The 25,138-nt window shown below is 33.5% G+C and overlaps 1 protein-coding gene across 5 annotated transcripts in view; it reads right to left on the bottom strand.

The window, feature by feature from the left end:
- ERBB4 (erb-b2 receptor tyrosine kinase 4) overlaps nucleotides 1–25,138 on the bottom strand; it is a 1,092,681-nt gene that overhangs the window by 198,972 nt on the left and 868,571 nt on the right. For all 5 annotated transcript variants that reach the window (XM_032402964.1, XM_032402981.1, XM_032402953.1 and 2 more), the window contains 2 exons: nucleotides 5,572–5,704; nucleotides 702–824 (listed from right to left, as the gene is read on the bottom strand). In XM_032402964.1, coding sequence (XP_032258855.1) covers nucleotides 702–824; nucleotides 5,572–5,704 — 256 coding nt within the window. The remainder of the gene's footprint in view (nucleotides 1–701; nucleotides 825–5,571; nucleotides 5,705–25,138) is intronic.

Here is a 25,138-nt window from a genome sequence, read left to right as displayed (position 1 = left end):
AAGCTAAATAAGTAAACATGCAGATGACATTATCTGAACTTTGCCTTTCCAAAAATATCTCTCTTATTGGAAACCCACGATTTCACCCTTCGTTCTATCTAACCTGAATTTCACAAATAAAGTCACTTTTTTAGTTTGCATATAATGGTGAGGACATCAAAACTGAAAATATTCTGCTAAATTATATCTGTTAACAGATAGGCAAAAAAGTGGTTTAGGAACTAATCCTATCCTGTTAACAAATCAGCACATTTGTGTAGATCCTAAGGAGATAGGCAGTGCCATCCTGATGGGGAGACGTGGGAATAAAAGGGCAGAAGAAAAGAAGAGCGAGGAGTATGGCATATGGCTCAGGCCTGTCTGGGATTCCATGGAGCACTGTGTAGGGGGAAGGAAAATGGGCTAGCGCTGTGTATTTTAGATAAGGACAAAATTTGCCAACAGGGAGATGCTATCAAAAGCAGGTCAGAAGGGCATGGAAAGTGAATACTGTGGCTTTTTGTGACAGTTTCCTGCTTTCCAATGCCAGTTTCCATCCCAGCTTGCTCAATAAAAATGAATGATTTCATTTGTGTAGCAACTTCTCAATATGATACAGGTTCTCCTCTCCTCTAGGTTAGCTAGAGCAATAACTCTGGCTATTATTTAAGACAAGTCTGAAACAAAAAACAACTGGTGGCATGGGTTATTTTTTTACTCACCTTATAAACTGTTCCAAAAGCACCCGAGCCAAGTACTTTCACTCTTTTGAGCTCAGTTTCTTTCAAAATACGAAGTTGAGCTTGATTGGGTGCCGTACCACTGGGAGTTAAGGGTTCTACCAACTACAAAACAAAAAGAATTCAGGTTCTATAACTTTCAATTCCAGTCAGTGCCTCTCCCTCTTCCTCTGCCTGCTTCTCTTTCTCAGACATACAGAAAAACACACAAGTACACTTTCCTTGACAAACAATATTTTTGTTGTATGGATCACTCACTATTCCCTCAGAGTCTAGCCTTTCTCTTCTCATGCTTTTTGCCTGGGTGAACACAAGTATAAAAGTGTGCCTACCTTGAGGCATACTAAGCTAGGAGATTTGCCTTCACCACCCCCCCTCATCCCCACCCCCCCTCATCCCCGCCCCCCCAACTTTAAAGAAATTTAGGCTAATAGGGGCTCTCAATCCTACTTTTTGAAGCCCTTCCAGTTCTGATATCTCCAGCTAAGACTCAGATCTCAGTTATGTCCATGTACTCTATCAAAATTTTCTTTCTTGTTTTAGGAGACTTGATACATAGAAAAATAAAATCTAACTAGGAAGCCAGGACAAATGCGTCAGAAGAGAAGAAAGTAAGTTAGCACAATACCAATGCCCCAGGACAGTGCTTCTAAAACTTCATGTACATTTAAATTACCTGAGGTTCTTGTTAAAATGCAGATTCTAGTTCAATAAGTCTAAGGCTGGGGCTGAAATTTGCATTTTTGCAGAACTCGAGGTGATATCTATGTATGATGATGGTCCTTGAACACATTTTAAGTAGCAAGGCCCTAGAATACTTTATAGATCAAATATTCCAAAATTCTATGAAATGATTCTAGATCCCAAGTGAATGCTATGGCATGCAAAGGGATAAAATAGCCATCAGTGAGAAAGTTTCACTAGTTTTGGCTTCCTGGAGGAGGCACACTTTAGAATTGGTCTTGAGGGGCACCTGGGTGGCTCAGTCTGTTGAACCTCCAACTCTTAGTTTCGGCTCAGGTGATGATCTCAGGGTCCTGAGATGGAGCCTGGCTCTGGGCTCTGCGCTCAGTGTGGTCAGTTTGGGATTCTCTCTCTCCCTCTTCTTCTCCCCCTGCTTGTGCTCTCTCTCTCTAAAATACATACATACATACATACAGTCTTTAAAAAAATAAATAAAATTGGTCTTGAGATAATAAAAATGGATTGACATGGAGGAGGATATTACCATTGTGAAGAACAGTTTGGACACAGCATTAGGAAGGAGGAAGAAGACATAAAGCAGAATACAATAGGGGGTAGGACAGGTCTAAAGGATGAGATTTGGGTGGGAAATACGAGATCATAAAGTGGGCTGGGTGTGGCCAAAAGGGATAAATTCAGGTAATTTTAGATGTTCAGTTTATTTGCCATTTAGCCAGAGAGGATGAATAAGCAGAGAAAAGGTATGTGAATGTGTGCCAATTTCTTGCCTATGTGAGAAAAAAACAAAACAAAATGAAGGGTAAATATGAGAGAGACTCTGAGTACTAAAAGTCTATATCTTATGTTAAAATTTTAGGTTTTTATTTATGCTTGGGTAAAAAAGCAAGTAAGAGAAATAGAAGTTTCTTTTTTTAAAGTTAAATAAAGAACTAAACTTTAAACTCAGACAAAAAGCTTGTTCTCTCTCAGCATAAGGAAATAATTAAAGGCAACTCCTACTGAAATGGTCTTGAAAACCATCACAGTATTCCACAGTGTCTGTTTACAATGCTAAGTGCACTGTGACCCTGTGACTTGTTTATTATTACGCTTCTGTGAACATCATGGTCTACTTAAGTAGCTGAACAGAATCTTGATTATAAGTAAGTGTAGTGATAGTAAGCAAGAATTTGGAGAAGATGATAAAATTATCAATAAATTTGGGTTCTGTCTAAAAGTTTGACAACAAATATGCTTCTATTTCATTTTCAAATTTATATTTTTAAAAATGCATATTAAGTCACATAAAATAAATCTCAGAAAGAATTACAAAATTCTCTGTAAAATGGGAAAAAGAATCTCCATCAGAGCATCTCCTTTATTTGAATCCAACTCTGCAGTGCAGAATTTGTTTAGTAGATTTTGATACACACACTGTATGTATATAATCAGAAACTTCAATGAATTATTATTTTTTTAAAGGCAAAGCCTTCTTTTTTTCTAAGATTTCTTTTTCTTTTTTTTTTAAGATTTTATTTATTTATTTGACAGAGAGAGAGAGAGATAGAGACAGCAAGAGAGGAAATACAAGCGGGGGGTGGGGTGGGAGAAGCAAGCTCCCCGCGGAGCAGGGAGCCCAATGTCGGGCTCGATCCCAGGACCCTGGGATCGACCCTGTGAGCCGAAGGCAGACACTTAACGACTGAGCCAACCAGGTGCCCCCTAATGAATTATTTTTTAAATCGCATAACAAATTATATAAAAATCATATGCAAAATTGGAGACTAGATTTCAGCATTTGGGGCTACGTACTTTTAAAATATACGCTTTGGCATATAATATGCCATAATTCCATATTTTGAAAATTTCACAATTCTACCTGAAATGTTTAGTCTCCTGCAATTTTCTTAGATATCACTTCAAAATTTATACAAACACATTTTTCCAGGAATTTGAGAATGATACGTCTGAAAGAAGCATTGTTTCATTTTGCAAGCCAGTATGGCAGAAAGAGTGTCAAGTTTAAAATTGTAGGTTTGTACACTAGTACTGCCACTTACAGGCTGAGAAAGCAAATTACCCCTCCTACCCCCTTATTTCACACCTGTGAAATAGGTACAGCAGTAATTACCATAGAAGATTGTCAAGGGATGAAATGGGAGGTAGCGTAGATGGAAAACTTTGGAACATTGCCTGCCATATTGTAGGCACTGAATCTGTCACTCTTCAAGGGATATGATCACGTCCCATTAACATTTTCTAATCACAGGATCTATCAAAGCATTAAGCTTACGGTGCATCTCGTAAGAGTATGTTGGAAAAAAAAAAACATTTTCTACTTTTATGCATGCAACAGAAGACAGACAATCTGGAGCAATATGATTCTGGAAAAGCATATTAACTCTAAGTACATTCCAACAATATATCATGCTTTAACAAGTTTTTCACATCTGAGACAAATTTCTAGCTTTAGTATTTAAGGATTTGAGTTGATCCTCTTAAGAATTCCTCTTCTGTTTAGATGATAGAAGATCACAGTTATTTACTTTTACTGAGAGAAAGATGGGAATTTTACAATTATCTAATTTAGTGGTAAGCAATAACTTTTTATAAAAAATAGAGTCTGCTTCTAAAACCAATCAATATGTGTTTATTTAATAATGAAATGTCAATTTGAAGGACATTTCTAGAAAGCACTGTATTAAAAAAGAAAACAAACAAAATGATTATTTTTATAGCAATGAGACTTTCCTGCATGTGGTTAAGGGACAGATTCCTTTCCTATTTATTCAATCACCTAAATGTCCACTGCTGTTCCAAGCCTTCAGTTCCTCTCCAATTCTAATTTACTTCACTTAGAATTTTCTCCACGACTGCCCCAAGCTGGCCATGAGGGAGAATTCTGCCTCCAGCATCCTTGCTAAATTGAAAATATGCACAGCACATGTGTTGTGTCCAAACTTGTATTCACATGTGCAAGGTTGAAAATGATCAAGTTGATCTTTTGTAAACATCCAGCTCAAGTAAAAATTACTACTATTTTTTCTCACGTATATAACTGACTGCCTATCTTATGCTTGAACATCTCTATCGATAAGACAACCCATTCTAATTTTAGACAACTCCAATTCTTAGACATTCTTTCCTGCATGGAATTAAAATAGCTTCCCGAACATTTCACATGATTCTTCTATCTAGTTTCAACTTTTGGAGGAAGAGAGCTAAAATTTAATTCATTATCAGTTTGCAAAATTTATGAATGAATATTCTCATTCCTGTCTGTGTTAAGAGGAAAAGTCAAACTGTCACACTGACAATGAGCAAAAAAAAAAAAAAAAAAAAAAAAAAAAACAGATCTAGAGAAGGCTAAGTCTCAGTACAGAATTGCTTTGAGCTGTTCAAAGAGCCATGGATGTGTGTATCAGGAGAAAGAAGGTAAGGTGCAAGTTGAGAAGGATCTGGCAATGCATAGTTTTCTGTAATTGTTTTTCCTCTGTAACCTATACAGTAAAAACTATCACCTTGCATGTTAGAGAACTCAGTGTGGCAATATAAGAGAAATTGTAATAATTTGTGGGTAATTTACATATTCACAATAACTAACATGCATAACATTAAATGCTTCCCATAAATTGTGTGGTAAGGTCTGTGTGATTACAATAGGAAGGTTTATCCTGTAAGCTCAGCTTTTCACTGTTGGTATAATGAGATCAGTGGCTACCAATTAATGACCCTAATTAAAGCATAAATTGCTTGCCTATCTGGCTTTATTTTGAATCAGAAAAATTCTCTCTTTCTAACATTTTTCTAGTTCTGCTGTTGAGATATTCTCTCCCCAGATGTTTTCTAGTTCTGCTACTGTAATATCCTAGAACTCTAGTGGGATTCCTCCTCCAAAAGAAACAGTTATGTCTTTTCAATAAGATCTGTCATTCAATCAGATAATCTCCTTGACCTCTGCCATTTGTCCTCTTTAAAGCCATGAAACTGCCTTGACTACTTTTACTGTATACTCTGATTTTTCATCAATTCTATAACATACTATGAACTATAAACTGTCAGCAGGAAATTGAACAGAGTTCACTTGGATTAAAAAACCGAGTATCATCTAAACCTTCTAAACCTAATGAAAGTCCCTAAGCACATGGAGAACAAATAAACACCACACCTCTGTTTCCAGAAATCTTCTTAAGGCTCTTTTCTTTTTGATGCTCTTCCTTCTAACATAAACTGCAAATGTTAGACCCATGATGACCAGGATGAAGAGCCCGCCGATGACTCCCGCTGCAATTAGGGGAGTTCTGCCCACCAGAATGAAAAAGAAGAAGAAAAAAAAAAAGTAAGAAGAGAGACAAGACAGAGGGAGAAAAAGAGCAGTTGTGCAATAAATACATTATCCACACATCACAGGTCTAGTCAGTTAGAAGAAATACAAATAAAAAATGCATTAAAGCCATCACAAAATTTTGGGGGGAATAAAAACTATTCCCACTTTTTGTTTTGCTTTGTTTTTTAAATAATAAACCATGCACATACAACTAATCTTTGGAGATGAGTGGCCACAGCATGCCATTCAACAACAACAACGACAACAACAACAAAATAATACTTGGTAACAGAATGAAGAACACCTGCCTAAATGTTGATATACAAGCATTTAAAATTATTTTCATTTTACTTTTTCTCTAAATAGATGGAAATATATTTTAATAACATTGTTGTGGTATATAATATTATTTTCAACATTTTCTCTAAAGTAGGCTTTCTCAACAGTGGCACTATTGACATTTTGGGCTGGATACTTGTTTGCTGTGGGGGACTGCCTTAAGCATTTTGGGGTGTTTATCAACATCCTTAGCCTCCATCCACTAGATGCCAGTAGCACCCCATCCACTAGTCACAGCAGTTTCTCTAGATACTGTCAAATGTCTGCCAAAGTCACCCCGCAGCCCCACTCCCCCTGCCTTGAGAACTACTGCTTTAAAGCAAAAATGCATGGTCTGGAGATATATGAACCTCACACCTCTGGAGCATTAGGGTATCAATAAGAGAGATGTATTGATAAAAGTGCTGTTTCAAACGCTGGCTAGGCAACTGTGCTGGGATAAAGGGCGGGAAAAAGGTAAAGAACTGGGTCAGACAGGTTTTCAGAGTTATAATGACAGGAGTAATTATGCTTATCAAAAGTGTGCCGAAGCATCATATACCCATAAAAGAGGTCTACACATTAAGTACTACATTAAAAGGGGGTTAGAAGAGATTCACTAGAGATTTGTATTCTTAAAGTGTTTCTCTAATACATTGTTAGCTAAGATACAATTTTGAAACTAATCACTTATTGTTTTCAAAGATAAATTTTTTCCTTGCCTGAAAATAATATTTATAGTCTTAACTTCTTGTTCAAGAGTAGAATAGTATCTATGAGCTTTCTGTGGTCAGAGCCCTGACGTATATTAATTTCATATGTCACAGCAAATAGCCCAGAGTAAAACACATAGGTGTTACCTAATACATATTTGACCATGAAGCCATGACAGATATGAAAACTAAAAAAGAACTTCCTGAATGTCCATGCTTTCCATAGTAAAGTATTTTATACCTTATATTCCTATTTGCAGAAGAATCTACCCTGTACAGCTACATTCTTTTAGAAAAAAAAAAAAACTACTTGCTCTTGCAAAATAAACTATTGCTCAAAGACACATCAGAAATAATGATAGTGGATGATCCTAAATAAAATTTTTAAATTTTAAAGAGCTCTTGAAAAAAATCTGTGTCACTTCGATAAATGAAGCCATGTCTTTTAAAGATTATGACTGTTATATTGCCATATAAAACTACAGAAAAACCTTAAGAAGTATTTCATCCTAAAGGTTGTTTCCTGACAGCCGAAAGTAGTATAGCATACTGGAATGTTGCTATAATTCAACCATATTTCCCTAAATGGAACTTTATAAAGATATAAAAATCTATGCTGAGAAAATTAAACTGTAGTATGGACACAAACTCATCATTGTGATGTGTTTTGGCGTGTGTAAGATCATATTTTTGAGCATGGCAGTTAAATATGTATTTCAAAAAATATTTTAAGTTTTCTGTTCAAGGCATAATTTCCAGTTCAAGTGCCTAACATATCCCTGAAAAAGCCATTACTATACAAAGGGTTGTATTTTTTTTCTTCAACCCGATATTTTTATTGCAAAGGATTTATGTATTTCTGAGAATAGTGCCCAACATTTTATCAATTGTACATTTGAACTAAACTCTATACTTCCCCTGCTTATCTATTTTGCAAAAGAATAAGTGGCATGAATTTATGAAAATATATGTCAATGTTGCTGTAAATTAACAGAAAATGCTCTATTTTGTTTTTGTTTGTTTTCTATTTTAAGAAGAATGATTCCTAATAGAACAAAATACGACTTCTGCCTCCATTCTTTCCATTTAATTTGGGTGGTTATCAATTGTCATGTCATTACTACTTAGTTAGGTTGCAGCAATGCACATAAAACACTCAAAAACTCAATAGACAGTAATTTCTATGTTTTTCTAGTTAGCATTTACATTCAATACTTTCCCATAGCAGTTCCTTGGTTGATTTGCATTTCTTTACCATTTTTCTTTTCTTACCCCTCTGCAGGAGTGGTAGAGGTACAAACAACCCGAAGAGGTAAAGAACTAGAGTTTCTGCACCTAAAAATCATACACAAATGTTTTGTTTTACATTTTAAGTGGTCAAATTCTTCATATTTCAATAGAATTTATTCTTGAAAAATAAATCATAAACCATAAGTAAGCAACCAGTTAATTGAGAAGGGGGAATATTCCATAAGACAACTTGTATGTTCCCTTTAATAAGTGAATATGAAAAATAAGGTACTGGCTTTGATTAAGAAGACTTACTAGTCATAACAACAAGATGTGAAATGCAATCCTGGACTGGACCGTAATTTGGACAACCATTTGCATAGACATTTTTTAGGTAATTTGAGAAGTTTGATTATGGATTAAGTAGTAGGTGAGATAAAAATGTACTGCCATGGAAAGATGCAGGCTAGAAATTTAAAAGATTGGGTTAGAAACAGTAGAATCTCAATGAGAGAAAATCCATACACGCACCTGTATGTGCATAAGAAGATCTAGAATATACAGTAAGACACTAAACAGTACTTGTCTTTGGATAGTATGACCATACTGCTCTTATTTTTGTATTTTTACCATTTAATGGGCATTTTCTCATTTTATACCATGTATTTATATTTCCTTTGAAAAAAAAATTGTTAAATTTAAGAAAAACAGAAAAATAAATCATTGTCTATAAGTTTAGTTTATAATAATGGCCTTGTTTTCTTTTTTGCCTTGACTGTTTACTTTGCATATTTTCAATTAATTCATTTTGCTATCCCCTATCCACTTTTACAATGTAAGTACTTTTGTAGATATTTTCTATTAATTACAGTTTAATGTGTCTGAGACATTTACCACTCACTATGTTGTGTACAATTAACACTTTGCTTCATAAAACCAACCTAATACGAAAAGTTAACACTACTTACACATTTCCTACTCTCCAAAATTTTGATGATCTCTAGACATTAGTAGGTGTAGGATAGATGCCCATTTTTTCTTGAGAGTTAATGCTTCAACTCTTACGAGGACCATTTGGATAAAGAGGATATAGCTACTTAAGTTGCTTTTTAAAATTGTTGTATATCCTCACTAGGATATACAGCTGGCTATTGGGATATAGGATATTAGGATATAATGCTGGCTATTGACAACCAAGCTATATTGCTGAAAGAAAGTGTTTCTCTTTACATGTGAGTCAGAGTAACCTCTTAAAAGGCTGAGATATGACACTGTTAACAAGATCATAAGGGTCAAACGCCAAGGGACCTAGAATACTTTGTCATCCCTTATCTGTTACAGGAGTATTGTTTGTTGTCATTTGCCTATATATTAAAAAAGGATGGGACCCCTAAAATATAAAAGATAGGGCACTTCAAGTGCCAATTCCAAGCTTAGATTAGAAAGATGTAATCAACTGATAATTTACCTTATTCTGTGATTTGGAGATACTATAATGAAACATATTCTCCTACTATTCATAGAGACTAATATAATAAAGATTCTGAATCACAAATGAACTTGGCTCATTTATTTAAAAACATATAATTTAGTTTTCATAATTTCATTTAGAAGTTCAGAGACAACAGAATGTATTATATTCTATTGCCTTGAATGCAATGATCTGTCTTAAACAGTTATCTGTAAAAGAGTAGTGTCTCCCAAAACTATATCACTCATATAATAAGATATATTCTTAACATTTATTGCTATATTTGAACCATGCTATTCCTCACTGGAGAATATAAAATGTGAGAGAATACATGAAACCTGATTTTATAAACATCCAAATATTTTCCTTCACTGATCTGTTTCTTTCCAGATCAGGTCAGAAAAAAAAATGTAGTAAAGTCAATAGAATTTATGATTACAACTCAATGGCTCTGAAACTATCTAATATACCATTTTCCATTTAATGTCAAGGGCAGACTATCCTCTTAAAAATATACAGTGGTATTTTCTTGAAAATTGTAAACTTAGTAAAACTGGTATTTTGTCTAATATAGTCATTGCAAAAGAATGCTAAATCTATAAGATTCTTTTATAGGTATATCACCAAATAAAAGGACTTTAATTTTATAATATAGGTATATTTTTCTTTTTTTCTTGAATACAGAATACTTTTCAATACAGAGAAGAGAAACAACCTTAAGTCCTATAAAACACCAATGGCATAATTTGCAACCGACAGTATGACTTTAAAAGAGTGAGATCCATTTTTGGAAACTTCTAAATTAAATTAAATATGTGGAGATGGGTCTCAGAATTCACAGGATCAGACTTAGAGTGGATTCACTGTTTATTTATGGGTACTAAAGGTTAAACAGAATTTTGAAAAATTTAAACAGGAAGTAAAACAAACAAAAACAACAGGCTAGTCAGATAATTTTACCAGGGCATTTTTGTATAATAAACTTGAAGTAAAATGGTGAAATAGTACCTCTAACATTATTATTTTTTGTTTACCTTTCGAATCTGCATGATTTTTCCTTAGAGCGGCATATTGTGCTGGAAAGAGGCTTTAGAGTCAGACCAATCTGAATTTTAATTATATGTCTGTCTCTAACTATTTGTGAGTGTAGTTCTTCTAGCAAATAACTCAGCTTAAATACATATAAATACATTCTTCACTTAAGGTAATAAAACATAAACACAGCAGGGAACTATTCTTTTTTACATTTCTGAGCTCTGATGACTTTGCTTCTAGATCCTACCAAATAAATAAATACCTTTAAGCATTTGTGAATCATATGCTTCACTTTGGCCAGGACAATCTATATTTGTGCCAGTGTAAATATCAATAGTACCCCACAGACTCTCAAAAGCGGCCTTGTGTGAGCAATACAATCAAATGTTTACCTTAACTTTAGCCCAATTTAAAGAAACTAGGATACCTCAAGCTAACAAGTCCTTACATATAACAGCGACGTCAGTTATATATAACGCACATCTAAGTGTGTGTGCGTGTGCACATTGTGCATGTGTATACTTACACACATTCATACAAGAGGACATTAGTATGAACAGGTTTTACTTGCTAGGAAAGTAAATTAATCACTACATGTAATAACCGTATATGTAACTTAAATGGATGTTTCATAAATTAGGGTCAGATGTTATGATTCTCTGTAATCTTATATTTTCTTTAAAAAATACACTTAGATAACATTGGCTATCATCTTGTACCCTGTCTTTCTTCTGAAAATCTTACAGGGGAGATCAGACAAAAGTGTGAATCCGCCATGAACCAGAGGTTGAATCTATCATCAGCAATGCACTCAATGTTTCCTAATTTGCTCTTGCTTTAGGAAAAATATAGTTGATCAGAAATATGTTGACTCCTCAATTAAAAAAAAAGTTGACTCATTATTGAAAGAAAATTCTTAGAATCATCTGCCAACTAATATAAGGAACACAATTTGGAAACAACATTTTCAATAGTTTTAGTTGTTAGGTAAGCAGTTTAAACATAGCAAAAGTTCTGCTCATATAAAGGGAACATGAAATTTGACTGCCATCAGGTATGGGGCACCTGGCTGGCTCAGTCAGAAGAGGTACAACTCTTGATCTCAGGGGTTGTAGGTTTGAGTCCCACATTGGATGCAAAGATTACTTAAAACTTAAAAAAAATAAGAATAAAGACTGCCATCAGCTATTCATGAGTTTTATAGTGCATATAGTATCACTAACAATTTCCTTCACTTTCAATGGGAAATAATCTAAGACAAATGAAAATATTAAAAACATTTTATTCTGATATAGAAAACATTCCCTTTTATAGAGGTAAATCAGAGACTTATTTGGTCCTATATACTACCCCTAAATTAAAAAAATAGTTAGTCTCCCTCTCTGAACACTACATCAAAAACTAATGATGTACTATATGTTGGCTAACTGAACATAATAATAAAATAAATAAGTAAATAAACTATAAACTTTTTATTCTAATAATAGCTGCATATTTTTAATTAAAACTTATTTTTACATACACTGTATATTTTCACTATAACTATACAATGTAGATCTTATAATCCCCATATAAAACATAAAGAAACAGACTCTGAGAAAAGTTAAGACACCTAGATAAGGTCAAACATAATAGTAATGCTAACTTTTTACATCTTGGGATCTCAAGTCCATTAATTTTTCAGCTATATTATGTTGTCTCTCTTTCCAAATCTGACTCATTAGAATTGGTTTTTAAGGCAGATTGACAATTCATCATATTTTTCTTCAGTATCTTTTTGAAAGTAGAGAATAGAAAATGCACATAAATTTATTTAGGGGTTCTAATATGCTCTTAGATTTTATATTTAGTCATATCTTACTATTGTAATTCTCACTGGATGATCATTTTATCTGCCTTGCTATGTTCATTGTGGTTTCAGTTTATTAAATCCTTTATGTCTTTATTGAAATTTGTAAGTGACCTTATTCTTTACTTAGCTTCATTTTATTTTCTCAATGAGAAAACAGTTAAGAGGATTTTTTGGCTTATAAAAAAACCCTGGATTTCCTTTACAAAAGGCAAAGACAAACAGTATCTATCATTCTAGTTACAGTGCCTACTGAACTGATAGTCTGTTCAGTCTTTCCCAAAGAGGTTCAGATTTGAAACAAGAGACCTCGAAACACTAGGAAACATTGAAATTCCCCAGAAGACATTTTAAGTGTTACTGCCTAGGGCAAGGAGAACCACATTAATGTGGCTTTTTTGTTTGTTGTTTTTTTTTTCCTCCTACAAACTGTGCTTATGGTGACCCTGCATTCCACCTGCTCTATAAATATGACACATCTTTTCTTTTCGAACAAATAGAAGTGATCTGGGTCAGACTCTCTGAGGTAGACAGCAGTTGACAGTTACAGTGTTTACTTGATGAGACCTAGGGTATTACAGTATGTCTTTACCCTTTGATTAGGATTCTGGATTCCTCTATTACATCTTAAATGTAACCAGAAATGTAAGTGCTGAAACAAATGAATCACAACATATTCTCCCTCTTCCTAAGCAAATTTGACTTGTCTTCACGTGATAAGATAATTTTTTTCCCAATATTTTTTAAATATGTGATTGCTACAGATTATTCAATAAAACAGTGTTAAGAGTATTTCAGTAGAGATTTTTACCATTAAAGCAATATGTAAATATCCTCCGGATTCTTTTACCTCTAGGATTAGCCTCTGAGAAAAATTTCTAATAGTTTCATGTAATTTCTTCCTTCTCTCTAGTGGTGATTTTGTATCTATCTGTGGGTTTTGTTTGCTTGTTTGTTACAATTTTTAAGATAGTATATATACTTGTAGATTTGATTTTGGGGACAGACATCCTCATGCTTAAAGACACCATTCTGAGGATATATGTAATACACTTATGAATTTCTTTTTTTTCCCCCAGCTTTATTAAGGTAAAATAGAAAAATACCTATGGATTTCTACAAATAAAGTGTTGAAAGGGAATTAGACTAGAAAGAATTTTTCTTTCAATAGGTTTTTTTAAGAATGTAGGTGATTTTTTGGCACTTAGATTTTTTTTCATAGTTTATACCTATTACATAATATCAGCAATGTTTGTATTAGTATAACACTTTTATGATTGTCTGTATAGATAGTATATAGAAACATGTTTGATGCCAAAAACAAAATATTGTAAACATTTAATTATAAAATACATTATCTACTAAGTATTCTATCCTATTACCTATTCATTGCATAGATATGGTAATCTGCAGCAATATGCCAAAGGATTAAAAAAATTGATAAAACTTTTACAACTTCAATTGTGTTTCCTATCAAAGTTGTTTAATATGCTAAGGAATTTATTAGTTTTATAATAGAGTAGATAATGGTACATAAACACAACTATAAAAAGGAAAGTGGGGGAGGGTAGACACCATTTTTTATTCCCATGTGTTAAGATTTTTCTTCACCTCAAAATCCCCATTCATTCTAAGCACTGTAACTGCAGATACCTGTGTTGCTAACAAAGATTATATTCTATTGGTAAATTACATCTATCTTTATCTATCAAAACACTACGCTGTACATTTGTGTCAGGTTTATTGGGCACAATTACATAATACAGATTAAAGCAGTCCCATTTTCAGAGGATTCACAAACCAATTTTTTAAGTAATGATTTGACTTGTTCTCTTTATATACAATTTTGTACATAAAGCAACTTAAAAAAAATTAGCATGCTTTTTAGACACCCCAATTCTTGCCTTACACTAAAAACTTTTTAAAGAATAAAACATAAAGAGGAAGTAAGGGAATGTCTTTCTTAAGAAATATTACTCCTTTTAATTTAGATGAAATGCTTTCTACTTTTTTTTTGCCCTGCTGGGCAGCCTTATTTCCTTTTGAGGGGAACTCCAATGTTCTCAGAGGAGTTGGCAGCCTTGATAAATTCTTAAGATTTGGATGAAATGATATGGGGGAGACTTTGAGAAGCAGGTACAGTCATGGGGAAGATGCCAGGATTTGCAATATCCATGTAGAGTCATTGAAATTTCTTGCACAATTAAATAACAAAGCTACTTTTACTAGGTGTTTTATGTGTGTTACGTCAAATACTTCTTTCAACATAATGGATTATGTGTGATGAATCTGAGGTAGGTTGTACAACTTGCCTGAGGTCAAAAGCATCCTAAGTAGATTTAAATCTTGGCATGTTTTGCTCCAAAGCTTCTCTGTTTCCATTAACATATGATTGCATGAGTATATTACATCAGAGGAACAGAAGAGAGAGTCCAGAAATAAACCCGTGCATATATGGTCCATTTATTTAAACCAAAGGAGCCAAGTATATAAAATGGGGAAAGTACAGTCTCTTCAATAAATAATGTTGGGAAAACTGGGCATCCACATGCAAAAGAATGAAACTGGACCACTATCTTACAGCACACACACAAAATAACTCAAAATGAATTAGGGACTTGAATGTAAGAGACCTGTAACCATAAAACTCCTAGAAAACACAAAAAACAAAAAAATAGGTGGTAAACTCCTTGACATAGGTCTTGGCAATGATATTTTGGACTTGACACCAAAACAAAGGCAAAAATCAAGAAGTGGGTCTACATCAAGCTAAAAAGCTTCTTCACAGCAAAGGAAACTATGAAAAAAATGAAAAGGCAACTTAGTGAATGAGAGAAAAAAATATTTGCAAATTATCACTGATAATGAGTTAATATCTAAAATATATGAAGAACTAATACAACTCAATTTTAAAAATCCAATTAAAAAATGCGCAGAGAACTGTGAATTGTGCAAGACTGTTGAATCTCAGATCTGTACCTCTGAAACAAATAATGCAATATATGTTAAGAAAGAAAAAAAGAAGAAGAAGAATGTAGCAGGAGGGGAAGAATGAAGGGGGGGAAATCGGAGGGGGAGAAGAACCATGAGAGACAATGGACTCTGAAAAACAAACTGAGGGTTCTAGAGGGGAGGGGGGTTGGGAGGATGGGTTAGCCTGGTGATGGGTATTGAGGAGGGCACGTTCTGCATGGAGCACTGGGTGTTATGCACAAACAATGAATCATGGAACACTATATCTAAAACTAATGATGTAATGTATGGGGATTAACATAACAATAAAAAAATTTAAAAAAAAAAAGAACTGTGCTTGGCAGAGAGTGGGAACTTAATACATTTCTATTGGATTAAATGAAAAAAAAATGCGCAGAGAATCTAAATACACATTTTTCCAAAAAAAGATACAGAGGAGGCCAACAGGTACATGAGAAGATGTACCTGTCAATCATTAGGGAAATGCCAATTAAAACCACAATGAGATATTATGTCATACCAGTTAGAATGACAATTATCAAAAAGTCAAGAAATAACAAATGTTGATGAAAATGCAGAGAAAAGGAAACCCTTTCTCTACTGTTGAGTGCATTGCTGGTGGGAATGTAAACTGGGGTAGCCATTAAGAAAAACAGTATTAACGTTCCTCATAAAATTAAAAATAGAGCTACTATATGATAAAGTAATTCCACTTCTGGGTATTCATCTAAAGAAAATGAAAACATTAATTCAAAAATATATATGTATCCCCATGTTTATTGTAGCATTACTTATAATAACCAAGATATGGAAACAATGTAAGTGTCCTTTGACAGATGAACAGATAAAGAAGATGTGGTGTGTACACACACACACACACACACACACACACAGGAATATTACTCAGCCATCAAAAAGAATGAAATCTTGCCATTTATGACAACTGGATGGACCTTGAAAGAATTATGCTAAGTGAACTAAGTCAGACAGAAAAAGACAAATACCATATGGTCTCACTTATATGTGGAATCTAAAACAAAAACAAACAACAATAAAAAATGAGTTTATAGATACAGAAAACAGATTTGTAGTTGCCATGGGTAGAAGACTGGGGGATGTGAAATGGGTAGTGTCAGGAGTCAAAAGTACAGTTATAAAATAAATAAGTCATGGGGAGGGATGTAATGCACAGCATGGTGATATAGTTAATAATATTGCACTGTATATTTGAAAGTTGTTAAAAGAGTAAATCTTAAAAGTTCTCATCACAAGAAGAAATAATTTATATAACTATGTATGGTAACTGATGTTAGCTAGACTTATTGCAGTGGTCATTTGGCAATAATACAAATATTGAATTATTATATTGTATGTTGGAAGCTAATATAATGCTTTGTCAATTCTATCTCAAAAAATGTTAAAAGAAACGTTTAGAAAGAAACAATTCATAGAAATTTTCTCCTTTTAAATAAGAGCCATAGACATTATAAAAGGTAGTATTTTAGAATTTCATGTACTTGAAAAATAAAAAGAGCACACACACAAAATAGGTTAGAAAGATTATTCTGGCAACAGGTTGTAAGGTAGATAAGAGCGGAAAAGAAGACATTTTCAAGACTAGTTAGCTGACTATTTTAATAGTCCTCATCAGTGGCAATGAGAGGCAGACTAGGGAAGTACACAGGACAAGACAGAAAACTATCACAATAGTAGAAATGTTAAAAAGTACAAAGTCAACAGACAACGGAGGGGTTACTTGGGTGAATGGAAGGCTGATGATGGCATTCACACACGTGGAAAAATCAGGAGAAAGACAACATTTGGAAGGGAGTAGTGTTGAGTTCTTCTGGATCTATGGACTTGACGTGCTGACCGGTGTACAGGTGTATTGTCATCATTTAAATCTACTTTCAAATTTCTGTATCCACTTGTTTCCCCTCTAATTGTAGGACATATATCTGTGCTGATTTTAATATCTTTATCTTTTTAATTAAAGAAAGTCACAGATAACATAATGTCATTTCCTTTGGATTTTTTCAATACTTTATTTTTTCCCTGGGAATGCTAAACATACAGAGGACGAAAAGCATGATTCCGGAGAGATTTTTTTTCTTTTCATTTTCCTCCCTTTTCCCCTTTGGTTTTCCTGAGAGATTGATATTTTATATGGTTTGATTTGTCTCATTAAGGTGGATTCTGCTGTTTCAATGCTTTTTTTCATATATTTTTACTGACCTTTTGAGACCAATCATTTGCAGGCATCACAGTTTTAAAATTTTAATACATTTAAAAATCCAGTTCATACTGTCATACGTGGAGCACCTTTACTTGGGTAACAGAGGCTGGAGTCAGATGACTTTGTAAGCCTATATGGATGTCCTTCTTACTTTTTTTTTTTTTTTTTTAAAGATTTTATTTATTTATCTGAGAGAGAATGGGAGACAGAAAGCATGAGAGGGGGAGGATCAGAGGGAGAAGCAGACTCCCCGCCGAGCAGGGAGCCCGATGCGGGACTCGATCCCGGGACTCCAGGATCATGACCTGAGCCGAAGGCAGTTGCTTAACCAACTGAGCCACCCAGGCGCCCCTGGATGTCCTTCTTACTTATGAGCCCTGATGTCATCCCCTTTTCAGAGAATTTAAAGTTTGGCATTAAAAATTAAAGTGTAAAGAGTTCTTCAATTGAAAAAGATAGTTAAACATAACTATTCTGAAAGAGGCCACTTCATATTTTTGTGTGTGTGATCTGGTAATTTTCATAGGAACAATCTTATGCTCCAGATATAAAGTACTAAGTGCTAATAAATGGCCTCAATTTTATTGCCATCTCTGCGACATAATTCATTCCATTTTGCTATTGTATTTACAAGAGTATCTCTCCTTAGCATTATGTGTCTCTTTTACACATTCCCAGACTAAATGTGATTTCATTATTTATAATTATTACTCTTGGATTATTCTTTTTTATTTCCCAGTAAATTATAAGCCCCACGAGGGTAGGAACCATTATTTCTACTTTTTTATTGCTCTATGCCTTCAAATAACATTCTCTAAAAACTTCTCAATAATTATCATTAAATTAATCAAACAGCAAATGAGATATTTAGGTGATAGTATATTTAAGACAAATGCAATCATTCCACTTGATGAGACTCTTCAGTATTTGGGACAGTTGTGGAAATATGCTTTTTTTTCCACTTATTTTCTAAATAGCTATCTGTAATTGCACATTTCACTTACAATCTCTTGATTCTTGAGCTGATTCCCATCACATTTTTAATCTCCACCTCTTCACTAAATCAGCTCTTGTCAAAGTTACCAATGGTTTCCTTTTTGTCAAATCAGAGTAATTTCTTAGACCTAATCTTAACCAATTACTTAGTAACATTTTATATGAGTGATCACATTCCCTTTCTTAAAACACCTGAATTCCAGCACACCACTTTTCTCTATTTTTTCTTGATCTGGCCAGTCCTTTTCAGTCCTTTTTGTTGCTTTGTCCTTACCTCTCTGACCTCTAAATATGGAAGGGTCCTGGGACATAAACACTGGATTTCTTCTCTTCTCCATTTACACATTACTTCCTAGTGATATCATCCATCTCTTTATGTAATGATAAGCAAATTTGTATCTGAAGTTGAGACCTCCCCTCTGCACTAAGGTTCAGCTGACTTTTGAACAACGCAGGGGTTAGGGTCACTCACTCCCTCTGCATTGTCAAAAATCCACATATAACTTTTGACTCCCCAAAAACTTACCTGCTAATAGCTTCCTGTTGACCGGAAGCCTTACCAATACCATAAACAGTCAGTTAACACATATTTTGTGTGTTACATGTAATATATACTATATTTTTACACTAAAGTAAGCTAGAGAAAAGAAAATTGTTAATAAGAAAATCAGGAAGTACTGTACTGTACTATAAAAAAATCCACATGTAAGTGGACCTGCAGTGTTCAAACCCACGTTGTTCAAGGATCCACTGTATATCCAATTGCCCGCTTGATGTTTCCACTTAGATATCTAATTTCTCAGCTTTAGCAATTCCAAAATAAACTTTCATTTCATACCCCTTGCCCCCCAAAAAAGTATTGCCTGCTTCTCCCTGATTCTTTCCTATTTTGGCAAGTGGCCTTTTATCTTTCCATTTTCCTTCATATTCCACTCATTCAAGCTAGCAAAAAGTTTACAAACACATCATCAGATTCTTGCTTGTTACTACTCCTTTCTTCTTTCCTTAGGTATAATCTATCCCTTCAAGGGCAAATATTCATTATTTCTAATATATAACATTTACTTCTAATGTATCCCATGGGATACACTGACTTCTAGTTTAATTTGCCTCATCTAGGAGTTCTAGAATAAAGTTATACTTTTAAGGGTTTTTATTTACATGAACAGTGTAAAACTTTCAAATAAGTTTAGGGAGGGAAATTGCTGTGTGTACATATTCAGAGCTTAAAGGTAAAATAATGACATTTCTATTTTTAAAAGTACAAATATAAACTTTTTAAGTGTCACAGTCATCTTTACACTTCTTTGGAGGCCAGGTTATTGTCTCTTAACAAGAAGCACTAAATAAATAATTGTTGCATGAATAAATAACTAAATGAATGGTGTACTTATATAAATATTTATATACTTTTTTATGTTAAACCAACTCTTAAAAGAACGTAAATTTTCAACAGTTTCAGAGCTTCCTATATATTTTTAAACTTAAAAAATCATAATTGGAAAATATTTCTAATGAAAAGAAAATGGGAAGAGGTATTTATTTAATGCTCCTCTGAAGCTGATACATGTTTAACATTTGCCGATTCCTGATTTCAAAGTGTTGGCAAAATAGCATTTTCTCCAAAAAGTGGTAAAGCTAATCCTCAGACCAGTTGTTATTCTTGTTTGCCTGTTTTAGTTTAGCTCATCTCTCATCCCCCCACCATACTGCATTAAAGTCCCTGGTTGATTAACCCAACTGTCATTCTTCATGCCCTGCTCCCTAACACCTTTGAATCTAGTGATTTTTAAAAAGCTAAATAACTAGAGGGGAGGGGGGTGGGGGATGGGTTAGCCTGGTGATGGGTATTAAAGAGGGCATGTTCTGCATGGAGCACTGGGTGTTATATGCAAACAATGAATCATGGAACACTACACCAAAAACTAACGATGTAATGTATGGTGATTAACATAACATAATAAAATAATATATATATATATATAAATTTTTTTTAAAAAAAGCTATATAACTTCCCCAATCTCTCTGCACCTTGGTATGTCTATATAACACATTTTTGGCCAAGGGAGGGAAGCAGAAGTTGGCAAAGGAAGTCTGAGATAGAACAGGTACAGCTGATTGAACCTGTCCTTCCACTTCTGTCCTTGGATATAATGTTTAGAGCTGCAGCAGCCATCTTGCTACCAAAACAGAAAGATGAGAAAATGACATAGATTCTGGCCCTGACATAACTGATCCGGGGAGCACAATGGCCACACCTCCCTCACTTCTAGACTTCCGTATTTTGAAGAATAACACACAGAACTACTTGCTCAAACCACTAATGTCAGGTTTTATTTTACTTGTAGCCAACTAGGTCCTAACTGAAAAAGGAACTATGTCCAGATTTTCCAAGTTTTCTTTCTTTTCTTGCATTGAACTGTCAAATGCATTATCCCAAGATAATCAGATTTTTAAAAACAAAAGATGAAACAAATAGCCTTTCCCTTTCCAGATAATAGTTAAGAACCCCGGGCCTTCTATTATGTCTGCTTGGTTATCATACTCTTTTAGTTATTTACTAGGCTGTACCTACATCAGTCTTGAGTGAACGCTTTTTTGGGGGGTGTGGGGAACGTCTTACACTTTTACAAGTAACACTAAGTAGAAGCTTATAAAGCTTCCTCTGAAATGTAGTTTCTGAAATGTGTTATAATGAACAGCACAGCATGTTCAATGTCATCTGTTTTCTAGTAATGATAAAGTTCAAAAGTGGTAAAATGTTTTTCCTAACTTGCAAACCTCAAACAACTATTATATGGGAAGGTCAATAAAGAGAACACGAAGAAAACAGAGTTCTTCATTAGCATTTAACTTGGCAAAACACTAATATCCAATTTCTCTAATTTCTGGGTCCATAGTGGATTGGAAGTATTCCAAGGGGAAAAATGAGAGGGTGAGGCTGCTTCTGTCTATCTCTTTGAAAATACTCTGCAGAAGACTTGGAGAAAAGACAAATCCTCTTTGTAAAAACTTTTGGTCATTGCATCCCGCTTTAATATTTTTAGCATAGAATGGTTTGCTTTTATAGTCTAAGGGGAGTTTTGTTGTGACTGAGTTCACAAAAATGTGTTTTAAAGCATCTAATAACAGTGTTTAGCAATATAACTCCTATTTAAACTTATATAATGCCCAATCTCTAATTAGAACACATTTTAATTATGCAGAAACCCATTTTTTTTCTAAAGCCATTGCTTAGAAGATTTTATGATTTTGCAGATGTTCTGGATACAGATTTAGAGCCACCAGATTACATACATATAATATACACACACACAAACACATATACACACATATAGGTACATATGTATATATGTAAATCTAGGTCAATTCAAACAATAATGAAATAATGGCAAAGCAATCTTACACTTTGCATGAAACCATTTCATTTAAATGTAAAAGAAATCATTACTACTGCGGAAAACAAATAAACATACACAACTACATGAACCAGATTCTCTTCCTAGCTAGAATATTAATTTTTTAATCTGTTGTTTATTTTACTATTATTTAATTATGTATACTATTAACAGTAGCTCATATCTGATGGTATGTATTGCTTTGGACATCTAGGAGAGGATATTTTGAAATCTCTTTGTTTTATAAATAGTTATTACGGAAATAATCTAAAAGTAGTATGGATTAGACATATTATTCCTTTTAAATTCCTGACTGATGCATTTCTACAAACTTTCGTCTTCTACAAACTAAACATCTTTATTTTTCCATCTGGGATACTACCTAGGCAAATGGCTTGCCTGTACTTATAATCATGCCATCCAAGTTCATGCAAAATTTCAGTTTTTCTTAGGGCAAGAAGAGAGAACAAGAGATAGCAGTAAATAGTCCCTAACTTCACTCTCTGACACTGAGTTGGTTGTTGGAGAACACTATCATCTCTTCTTGAGAACATTTTAGGACTGCTAAGTATATTAATACTGTAGATATTGGCAAAACCATCAAAAACAAACAAACAAAACAATCTAAAGAACACAACTGTAAATTTAAGATGGTATGCAACAGGCACCAAGTTGTAAAATCCATGCCAGGTATTCATTATTATCAAGTAATGATAGTAACTAAAGTAGAGCAAGACCATGAGAGAGGGAGAAAGTGAGACAGAGAAAAAAAAAGGGAGAAACCCTTTGAACAAATACAGTCTTAGTATTTTATAAAAAAGGTTTAAGCATTACTATGACTTACTAAGTTATTGTTAGTTTTATTAATTATTTCAAAACTATATAGGATCAATGTCATCCTACTGAATTGTTGAAATATTAAAGATCTATATAGGTGTATCTGTCCATCTTGGATTACTTAAAACCAATTAGGAAATCAACAAACTTTGAAAGAAGGTTAAACTTCCTTATCTATCAAGTCCTCTCTATGCCTTGATTGATGGCACCATAAAGAAAACAATAAACTTATTAGAAGATATTTCATCTTAAATCATGCAGTCCTTGGCAACTTTTGGGCAAAGACTTTCAGCCATACTTTAATGGAACTCATCTGATTTTAGATAGGTATAAAAATGATTTGCTATAAAATTATATATGTATATAAAATAAATAAATGTAAATAAAATGAGACTGTAACTCAAATGTTTTCTAACTCAAATGTTTAGTTTATAATTTTTAATGTGTTGCCTATTTGACTTTTTTGAACCATGATTAGCAAATTTGAATAATAAAATTGAATATTTTCATGTATTTTAGTTGATACCAAGCTAAATACACTTTTTGTAATGCTAGATATTCACACATACATGTTATTTTCTAATTTGTAAAAATCATAAAATTAGGAATAGCGTATCTTTAAATACAGGATTGGTGGTAAATCAATACTAGGGAAAATAATACAACCATAAAAAGAAGGAGTTACAGCTATTGATCTGGAAAGCTGTCCATAATGTTTCATTGTGAGTCAAGTAACCTGCTGAGTAATGTATGGATACTGTTCCCATATCTGCGAACAAACAAAACCTTTATTATTGTATATATGCATTAGTATATGGATAAAGGTATGGAAGGATAAACATACATATATACACACATATATCTATACCTAATACACTGAGAATGTGTTTTATAATTTTAAAATTGCATTTTAAAATGTATTGAAGATAATAATTAATCTTAAAGAAAAACAGGAAGAAGAAAAAAAGAAAAGGAAATACCTAAATTATAGCTGGCGAGTTTTAACCAACAGGATGGTGAATTCTACCTTTACTTGTTTTAGATTTAAAAGAGAGGCATATAGAACAAATGGCTAAAACAAGAATCATTGCTTGAGGATAAATTTAAGTTACATCAGTACAATCAGACCCAAAGATATTTTATGTAAGGGACTATTCATCATAATTCCTTACTTAAGAGCATTTCAAAAAAAATTAAATAGAAAAATATTTCAGTATGATTTCCTGATATATTAATATTCTGTACCTGCACAATTGCACACACACAAAAATTGATCATGTTTGTAGTAATGATGTAATTTGGAGTAATTGTTATATATCAGCATACTGCAATTATCACTACAGATATTGAAATCTGTTAATTTCTCAGAACATATACAGGATGCTGTTAGATTCTGATTAAATTTTTAACAGTCTTCTAATTTAATGAGTCCAGAGTCTCTGACAGCAAACCACAACTTGTTATTTTCCATGCAAAAAATAAAATAGGGTGACCTTCTGCTGAATACATGTAAAGGAACGCATTGCAAATTATTGATGATTTGAGAATTAGTAACAGAATATTTTAAATGCAAAATATTAGCACAGTTTATATTTGAATTTAATATTTCAAACCATCACTCCCTTCACACATGCACACATGCTAAAACATATCCTCCTCTTTCTTGGCAAGATGACTTTACAATTTCAGAAATATAGAACATTAAAACAGAAACTCCCTCGCCTTTGTCTATCTATCTGCATCTTTCTGTCTTCTATTTATTCTCTCCTAATAAAATGGTGGCAAGAGTTTTGATCACCATCTAATCCTTTCACATTTCCTTTGTCCTTAATTCTAGCTTTTTCAGGAAAGTGCTATGACCAATGATTTCTCTCTCCTGTATCTCCAACCTTCCACTCTCTACAGGGTCTTCTAAAACAGACTCAAATTTCATCCATCTTCAAGTATCTTTCTCTTGATAATATTCCCTCTCCAACTATTTCCCTGTCTCTCTCCTTTCCTTCACATGTAGACGTCCCAAAAGATATAAACACTTGACTCTGTATTTCCATAATTTTTATTCACTTTGACTCCATGTCTATATATGGAGAGACTTCCACATCTGTACATTAAATTTCCCATTTAACATCATTTGGATCTGTCAAAATCATCCCAAAATCTTCCCACTTCTCCCCATTATCCAACTTTATCCAACTTCCTGGCTTCCCAATTCCCTGATTATTCACTTCCAATAGTCTCAGTCACTTATTCCCATTCATTCTACTATATATAGTAGAATGAATATATATATATGAATATATATATATATATCAGTAACATTCTTTATATATATATAAAGAATGTTACTGATAT

This window comes from Phoca vitulina, unplaced genomic scaffold (genome assembly GCF_004348235.1).
Source record: "Phoca vitulina isolate PV1807 unplaced genomic scaffold, GSC_HSeal_1.0 scaffold1, whole genome shotgun sequence".
Lineage (NCBI taxonomy): Eukaryota > Metazoa > Chordata > Mammalia > Carnivora > Phocidae > Phoca > Phoca vitulina.
Note: the sequence above shows the minus strand (reverse complement) of the source record. Positions and strands in the feature narration are given on the sequence as shown.